Source organism: Sorghum bicolor, chromosome 6 (assembly GCF_000003195.3).
Source record: "Sorghum bicolor cultivar BTx623 chromosome 6, Sorghum_bicolor_NCBIv3, whole genome shotgun sequence".
NCBI lineage: Eukaryota > Viridiplantae > Streptophyta > Magnoliopsida > Poales > Poaceae > Sorghum > Sorghum bicolor.
The window spans coordinates 49986147-49995768 of record NC_012875.2 but is presented as its reverse complement, the minus strand read 5'-3'; the positions used below and the strand labels follow the sequence as shown (position 1 = coordinate 49995768).

At 41.6% G+C, this 9622-nt stretch overlaps 1 protein-coding gene across 1 annotated transcript; it reads left to right on the top strand.

The window, feature by feature from the left end:
- LOC8060213 (enolase-phosphatase E1) lies at positions 377-9622 on the top strand. The gene is made up of 14 exons (XM_002448082.2): positions 377-793; positions 4271-4474; positions 4552-4733; positions 5002-5128; positions 5208-5396; positions 5934-5984; positions 6066-6905; positions 7208-7303; positions 7384-7466; positions 7733-7784; positions 7921-7989; positions 8069-8103; positions 8713-8784; positions 8871-9622. The coding sequence occupies exons 1-14, from the start codon at positions 653-655 to the stop codon at positions 9289-9291; spliced, it is 2562 nt and encodes an 853-aa protein (XP_002448127.1). The 5' UTR covers positions 377-652; the 3' UTR covers positions 9292-9622.

Sequence of the window (9622 nt, the reverse complement as noted above, 5' to 3'; positions counted from 1 at the left end):
TAAAATATATTAATTAGAGAGACCAAACAAGATCACATAAGATTTTTAGCAGCTAGTAATTGTTAGCTCTAAGGATCCAAATAGCATGTACACACAATACTTCATATTTAAATATTAAAAAACAAATTATTCAAAATGAGCATTCACAAAAAAAAATAAAGTAACCAAAACGAAAAAAAAATGTTAAATGCCTTACACAAAATATCTAACCCTGTAATTCACACTTATATTTTTCAAACGATCCCAGACATTTTTCGTATTAATCCTAGTATATGAACGCCAAGTTTTCCCTTCAGTATATCCTTTGAATTCGAAACCGGAGCCATCCCGACTTGTGTGACCTGTATCTCGTCGCAGCCTTTGGAGCCGGTATTTTTGGTAAACTGGTTGAAGGGGCCACCACAGCGCAGCCCCTGCTCAACCTCAGCCAACCCAGATGTTCCCGTTGCACGATTCGAACGGCGGCGAATCGCGAAAAATTGGAAGGTGGGAGAGGTCGAGTGCGAAGGCCTCCTCACCGTCGCCGCCGCCACCACCGCTGGCGTCTCGTCGGCTATAAACCCTACCCCTGCTAGTCTTCCCGTCACCACCAGCCCCCTCGCCGAAACCCTAAACCCCTCTCCCCGTTAGGTCTCCACCCCGCGCCCCGACGATGGCGGAGGACGCACCGCCTGCAGCCCCTGTGATGACGCTGGAGGAAGTGCAGGCCGAGGCCGAGCTGCGGATGCGCGACATAAGCCAGCGCTTTGGTGCTATCCCGGAGGACGACGACGAGCTGCTCCGGTTACTCGAGGTGAGCGCGGCCCCAGTGAACCCTTTGCTTTCGCCCTAGCTATCGTGCTCTGTTCCCGTTGTGTTAGTCAATCGAGCGTGTCGAGATGTAACTTGCCTTGCAATTGTTTATCGTTTTGCCTACCTATCGTGCTCTGTTCCCGTTGTGTTCGTCAATCAGGCGTGTCGAGAGCTTGCCTTGCAATTGTTTATCGTTTTGGGATTGGGTTTTTTTCCTTACTAGCAAAACATGCCCGTGCGTTGCAACGGGAGATTAAATTCTTATTATTTGCCTAAAAACTCATGTGAATTTGACTTATGACTAATGTCAATTATTTAAAAAACTAAAGACTCAAGCAGGATGTGGACATGCAAAATTAGAGGTTGTTTAGTCAAGAGAGTTGAAAATTGTTGGCTTGGCTATCATCCAGAGCTCTTGCTTGCGCTTGAAATTCCTGTGCTCCTATTGGGTCATTGCACTTGTTTAGTATTAGCAACCAAGTGAAGATTAGTATTAGGTGTTACGCTAAATTTGAACCACAGACGATGTACCTGAGCTATGAGTTGGCACCATGATTCAATCGGCACTTGGGAGCCAAGTGTGACCATTACTGATGCAAAAAATATTATCTCTGCAACATGTCAAAGTATTCAGCTTAATGGAAACAAAAGCCAACACACCAAGTGATCTAGGTATTATGGAATTCAGAAATATGTTAGTGTGTAACTCATTTAGCTTTAATTGAAAGGCAGAGCTCCTGCCGCCTGTGTTAATAAAACAACTCATTTTAGCGACCCTTTTTAAGTAAATTGATTCTGAGGAATGTACAAGAACATAGAAGTCCAGAGCTGATATCTGAGTAGGCTTTTCTTATCTGATGCAGAACCGGTATCATTTTAATTAATATATTAAAAATAAAATAAACAAAAGTAATTTGGTTTGATAAACAATGTCCTTACCACTTGTTGGATGCACCTCTTTCCAATTGGATGGCTGCACTTGTTCAGCCTTTTCATATGTATGCCATGAATATAGAGTACAAGATTGATGCTATAACACCATGGATACAGTTTCAACTAAAGCAACAACTTTCTGACAAAGAGGATACAATGACTTATATCTGACAAAGAGGACACCATGGTTATATTCGACATGTTAGTATAAACATCTTGCTCTTTGCCAATTGCTCAATTAGCTCTGTTCTTCCTAGAATGCAAGAAGCAGATATAGTTCACAAAATATCTTATAAGGAAACAATATTGAAGGTCTAAGTGTATATTCCATAATCGCATATTAAACAATGGTAAATCTAGAAGTCAGACTTTTTCTTTTTTGTTTCGTGTAGGTTGTATGCTTTTATGTAGAAGTCCACAGTGATAACTGTAAGCATTTTTTCCAAAATTGATGCTTGCGGCAAAATCTCAAACAACAAAAAGAAATTCTCTATCCCGAATACAGCTCCTTGCTCTCACCCATATCGGACCCACACTTGGGCAGAAGTTTACAGAGCCTAAGTGAAGCAATCCTACTCCTAGATTGGTGGTCGTCTCTGCCAAACTGCGGTAAAGCATGAAGAAATCAAATCCTGTAAGGAAAGGCAGTAAATAAATTTTATCCATGTACATGTCCTTCAGAGACATATCATTGGATGGCCACTGGAACTGCAAATCAGAAGAGAATCAAAGCAAAGTTTATCCGTCTAGAAATTAGGACCTACCAACTGAGTTACTTGATTGTACTCATACTATGCATATTTTGAACTGTAATCACATCTCCCAGTTAATTTCCCCAGGAAAAGGCATATATTGTTGGTAATTAAATACTATGTAGGAAAAGGCATATGTGCTGAAAGTAAATGTTTTAGCACTCAACTTTTCAGTAATTAAATAAAGGCACCTAATTAATATGAGCTGAAGACAAATGAAAAATAGGCATAATATAGTTTATGTTGTATGTACATATGCATTCTAGTGATTAGTGATCCAGTAAATACTCAGTAGTGCAAGAAAAGACATAATGCATAGCTAGAGCTTGATGATGAAGCAAAGGCATAATACTCACCAGTAGCCATGTATGGACTCTGAAGCCGTGGAGGTTGAGCAGTGTAGGTGGTCTGTCGTCTGCACCTTTGAAGATAAAGCATCAATAGGAGTATAGTCTGGGCCTAGAGTTCTAGACTCTGGTCTCTGGATCGGAGCAGAGGTAGGCAGGTAGCAGCCGTCGGCTGACACCCTAACAAGCAGCGACGTTGACGCGCACCTTTGCTGCGGCCCGCTCGCCACAGCCGCCTTGAGGAGCAGAGCGCACCGTGAGATCCTATGAATCCCGCAAGATCAGGATGCCTGATTGGCAACTTTTAATTTCCGTTTCAACCAAAATCGATGCCCCAACGAATCCTGCGAGATCACGATTGCCCAATGGCAACTTTTAATTTCAGTTTCAACCAAAATCTATATAAACAGAAAAAATAGTGGAAGGAGTTCGTGTCGAACTTACTCTGGGCTTTTGTGATCCGAATTGGTGTCTTCGAGATTTAATTTTGACTTGATGTGTGGATGAAGTGTCCGGCAACGCCACGTATGACGACCAACGCGGCGGCTCACCTTACGATGGTCGAGGGACTTGAGCTAGGAGCTTGGGATAGGGAGGACCAGAGGCCAGAGGGGGCCGATGGCCAAGGGCCAGCCGGCGAGCGCGCAGCCGGCGCAGAGCCATGGGGCGTGGGGCACGACGCTTCAGGTTCGATGCATGGGGCAGGGGCACGACCTGGGGCTCGGGGCCGGCCATGGCAGACGCGGCCAGAGGAGGAAGCTCGTGTGACGGTCATGGCAGAGTCAGCGCGTGTCGAGGCGGTGGCGTGGCCGGCGCATCGGGCCGGGGGCAACCGGGGCTTGTCCAGGGGTGGCCGCGTGGCGAAGGTAGGCCATGGCTCGGGGGCCGGCGGAGAAGCGGCGCAGCGAGGGGGTCAGGTCGGCTTCAAGAAAGAACATAGGCGGATGGGGTGAGCGACGGTGCTGTAGGAGGATGGTGGGAGTGGTCCGAACAGCTGGGCTGAAGAATGGGCCAGACTAAAAATGGCCCAGACGAAAAAAATAGCTGAAATTTTGCCTCTTTATTATTAGGGATAGATTACGAAACCTGCAGTAGCCAGCGGCTCATTCAGCTTGGGATTGGAGAAAATAGTTCTCTGTTGATTGATTAACCTGTGCTGTTTTGAGTAGGCTGGAACAGTCGAACGGAGATTGAAGTATTCCCTAGTTGGTCACTCATCTAGATTAGGTTGGAAGAAAAAAGGCTGCTTTGTTGGTTGATGAGGCCATGTGACCCTGAGTAGTTTTCATGGAGATATTGCTTGCATTGCAATGTTCTTTTTTTTTTGGCGAGAGATTGTTTATGATGTGTGATGTATGGCCTAGTTGGTAGCTCATTTAGCTCAGGACTATATACAAGGTTTGCCCTTTTCTTATTAGAGTTGGAATTGCCTGTTCGTTTGTGCAGGAAGCCGAAATGTGGTTGTCCAGGGTGGATCAATCTCCGCCCGAGAGCATGTACAATGCTCTTCGCCCCACTATGGCTGTTTTGATTACAAGTGAGCTACTGGAGCACCGTGATCCCAACATAAAGGTCGCCCTCACCTCTTGCTTAACTGAAGTTACCAGGATTACCGCCCCAGAGGCTCCCTATGATGATGATGTTATGAAGGTGAGATTTGTTGCCCTTCTTGGGATGGAACGCTGGTGTCTATATGTACTGACCATTGCTATTTTGCCTTGTTGCAGGACGTGTTTAAGAGAATTGTGGATACTTTTGCTGACTTGGATGATATGAAGAGCACCTCCTTTTCAAGGAGGGTTTCGATCCTTGATTCTGTTGCAAGGGTTCGTTGTTGTGTTCTGATGTTGGATCTTGACTTGGACCATATGATACTGGACATGTTCCGTCATTTCTTCAAAACTGCCTCGTAAGAAACTTCCCTGGCATTTATCTTTAATCATAATTTTTGCATACAGTTGGTGCCATATTTTTTAAGATCTGACAAATGGACTGGGCCAATAATGTAATTGTGGCATCTTAGATCCCAAAGAAGGATTTCACTTCTGTGATGGTAGTCATAGAATGCATGTTCCTATATATGTTCCCATCGTGCATGAATGCTGTCCTTATTTATCTAGTGTGGATTTTTTTTTATTTCTCATCTTATTCGTTCCCTTTTTTTTTGTATATTTCAGCACCAGGCATTCAGAACAAGTGACCCACTGTATGGAAATTATAATGCTGTTTGTAATTCAGGAGAGCGATGATGTCCATGCTGAACTGGCATCGTGCCTGCTTCAGAACCTTACAAAAGTAGCACAAGTAATTCCATCCCTCTGTTGTTCGCATTAATAGCTAGTTATTATCATCTTGTACTAAAATTTCTGTCCTTACTTTATAGGAAACTCTCCCAGCATCTTTTGGACTTGCAGAGAGGGTACTAGGCCTATGCAGGGACAAGCTCAAACCTGTCCTTCATGAGTTACTTAAGGGCACTCCCTTGGATGAATACAGCAATGTTGTTACGACGTTGTTCCAAGATGCTTCAGATGCTGGAGAAAACAATGTTGATGCATCAGGAAAAGACATGGTTAGTTAAATTGCCAGTATATTACAAATTGAGTTTATGGACTGATGAGTACATGTTTAAAATCTGTTGGGCTAAGTATTAGTTCATTTTTGTGGCATGTTTTATCTATTTTTAGATGTGTAATCAAATGAGAAAGTATGCTTGAGTTTGATGGAAAGTGGTGCTATTTCTTCTGTTATTGAGATACTAGTAGAGTGGTAGGAGACGAACATGGGATCTATTCTATACTGTTATTACAAGCATGTATTCAGTTATATGTGGTATTGAACGTATCTTAAGCTTAAAATTCAGGCCATTCTTCAAAAACGGACGTGGTCAGAATTTTTAAACCCTGCTATCTGGAAAGGGATCTATATTGACAATAATATAACATGTGAAATTTCAAAGAAACAATCTTGTTATGTACTAATTCCTTTGGATAGTGTATGTGCACAGATATGATGATATGTATAGCCATGTTGGATCCTGGTACTGTCAATAGCATGATCCACCATTATATTATTGCATGCTAAGTTCCTCTAAATTATTATTATTCAGGCAGCTGAAGGTAAACTTTCTGAAAAGTCTGTTTCTGACGAGTCACCACAGGTATACATCTACAGATGTTCAGTATCTAATTTTCTATGGAGTGAGGTAGATGCCACAAGTTTATATTTTCTTATTTTTCAGGAAACTTCAAAGGTGGACCAAAATGTCAATTGCCTAGGCCAAGAAGGTACTAGCCCAAGCAGTACTCCCACAACTGCCATTAGCAATGGTGGTGCTCCAGTTGACAATGTGAAGTCTTCAGATGGACCAGATTCTTCTAAACAGAAGCAAGAACTGACTTCTGGTGACAAGCAGACACCAGATTCTTCTAAACAGAAGCAAGAACTGACTTCTGGTGACGAGCAGACACCAGATTCTTCTAAACAGAAGCCAGAACTGACTTCTCTTGACAAGCAGACCAAAAGTTCTGAGCAATTGATATCTTGTGACGGAGAAGTACGAGAACCAGTGACTGTTGAAACTGAAAAGCTATCTGATGTCAAATCAAAGAAAGATCACAAGCTTGGTTCTTCCACTGGATCTGAGATGACTGAACAACCCAAGGTTGTTAAAGACAACGAGAGTCTAGTATCACCCGAGGAGTTATCCCCAGAGACAAATGATGGTGATAAAAAGCAGCTAACAGAGACTGGCAATATAACTGCTGAGGAATCATCAAAACCAATTGATACTAAGCCTGCTGTGGTTAAACCAAAGAGAGGCCGACCTCCAGCAGCAAAGTCTCAGGAGAAAAAGCCTCTTGGAAAGAAACAGGCATCAGACCTAAAATCTGCAAAACTTGATCCTGTCACTGATTCTGGAGGGAGAGCTACAAGGCAACTGAATAAAGATGTTGCGAAGTCTTCATCAACTAAGGCCGCTGAAGGAGAATCTGGGAAGAAGCAACATAAAACCAGTATGAAATTACAGAAAGAAGATGCTGCCTCTGATAAAGACACCGATGAAGATATTATTTTGAAGGTAGCTTTCTTGTTCTCACTTGACTACAGTACATGCATTGAAGTTGTTTATCTGTACTTAAGCCATGCTTATATCTTATTAGCTGAAGGTTGGGTTTCTATAGTGATAGTGCCTATTTATAGTTTCATGTTTACATGCTTTTATTCTCTATAATAAGATAATTGGTAGGTAAAGCATTACTAATATCACCCTGGGTTGGCGTTCAACATGTTTTTGACCTTTTCTGTTTACACTCTTTTTTTTCTCTCCTAATGTGGTCTTCCACAATGACTTGATTCTTTATATCAATTATCATAATTCAGGAAATGGTGTCTCCAACAAGGATTGATAAATCAAAAGGCCAACAAGAGGATAGTGGGGCGTCATCAAAAAGGAAACGTCTGCAGGAAGCTCAAGAGGTATGCATGCTTGACACACAGTGGTCTTTGACCTTATTTCTATTTTCAGTTTGTCAGAACCTTTTCCATTTTGTTGGCAGACCCCTCTATCAAAGAAAAACAAAATGCTTGATGAAAACCTTGTTGGCTCAAGAATTAAAGTTTGGTGGCCAGATGACAAAATGTAAGTCTGATGATCAACATATGTGTTTCTTATCGGTAATGGTGTTCTTACAGTAGTTAATATATATATATATATATATATATATATATATATATATCTTGGCGAATTGTTCTTCTGGTTGGAACTGTGCACCTCTAGTTTTTTCTTTTTTGTTTCCTTAAATCTTCTTTTTTGATAACAGGGTTTAACAGCTGAAAATGCTATTTGCTCCATGAGTTATGCTTAGCATGGAGTTTGGTTGGTTTTAAATTTTTCTTGATTTGCAGGTTCTATGTGGGTGTTGTTGAATCATTTGATGCATCTTCAAAAAAGCATAAGGTGCCCATTCACACTTCATCTGTTCCTTAAGCGTTTAGCCTGTCTGAATGAGAAACACTATTAGTGATGGATTTCTTATTTTTTCTCTTAAACAAAACTGGTTATGATGTTTGGACCCTTTCCTCTTGGCACTCAGGTCTCGTATGATGATGGTGATGTTGAGGTACTAGTGCTTAAGAAGGAAAGATGGGAGTTCATTGCTGAGGTATTTCCATTAGATTTGAATTTGATAAATATATGTATCCTCCTCTGTTCCTTTTTCTGATTCATTTGCCATCCTGCAGGAACAAGACACTGATCCTGATGCACCATCTAATATGTAAGAAAAATATCTACTTCGCGCCTTTTGTATGTTCTGTATTTGAGATGACAACTATAACTATGCCAGAACGTTAAACAGTATAATATGTGATTCTGTGCACAACTGCAGTTTACCCTACCTTGTATTAAGAACTGGTTTCTGCCTAAGTTGCTAGGAGCAGCTTCTTACACTTACTGGGTTACTAGTTTCAACACTAAAAAACAAAGCAGCGGTAGCATGCAAACGCTTGATTTTTTCAAACAACCAATGTTTGTCTCATATGTTTTAAGCTTTAATGTGAATTCTTCTATGTGCTTTTGTCTCTGTCCTTATCTCCAACTTAACCTGTCTAGCATGCCTTTGATCTGTTTGATTGTCTAGCTATAACTTTGTTATTTCGTGGTAACCACCAAATGGAAATTCTGAAGTTGATATATTCCTAATGTGTCTTCTTTCTTACATTTGAGTTACTTTCTATCCTGATTGATCAACTTTGGTTCTTTTGTTCACACGCGCACACTGTTCTATGCCAATGTTACCTGGTATTCCACTCCCGTCCATTTTTTAGGTTATAACTTAATGCAAAGGTTTCATTTGTTAAATTATGAGTTGTTTCTTGTAAATCAGACGACGTGGCAGAAAAGCTAAAGGGAACTCGGGTCAACAAATGAAGGAAGGAAAAACAGGAACACCTCAAAGGTAGGTATTTACTATTATGAATGTGCTATCTTGATACATTGTACACTCGTAGCTTATGTGAAACTACTTAACTGTTTTATGCACAGTGGCAGTGATGTTAAGAATCCTCCCAAGAAGAGAGGGCGTCCAAAAGGCTCTGTGACTCCAGTCAGACTGATGGGAAAAAGTGCTGAGAAGGATAGTCAAGAAACACCTAAGACTGGCATTAACTCTAAGAAGGAAGGTGCAAGGCCCTCTCGATCTACTGGAAAGGCTAAGGATGCTGTTGTCAAGGCAAGCAGAAAGGATGAGGCTGATAGCACCGACAACTCAAAGGATGATGCTGGCAGTGAAGACAATACTTCACACGATGAAGTGAAATCCGGTGAAGCTATTGATGGATCCAAGACCAATGGTCTTTCAAGCAAAAGGAAGCCAGAGGAGAATGAAGGTGAGTCATCGGAGGAGGAGAAGGGGTCTGCTAAAACCACTAGCAGGAAGAAGCGCAGAAGAAAGAGCCGCAACTAGGCAGCTCATCAAGCTATGCATGCCATGTATGCTTTTATTTATATTGCCTGGACCGGTTACCAGCTTAGCGCTCTGGTAATTGGCCATCATGATTTAGCTCGTAGTTGTAGCAGTCTTAAACTCTCAATAGGAGCTGTAATGTTTGGTTTTACTTTATTTTGTTTCTCCTTGCCAGCGGCTGTGCCTCTGGCAAAAACGGATTTCATGCTTGCTTTGGTTCAAGCTTTTGTGTTAAAATCGTAATGCAGTTTGAGTTATCTATTGGCAAACAAAAATATGTTCCTATTATGAAGAGAATGTAGCAAAAGAAAGGTACTCCGAGTTCGTAGTA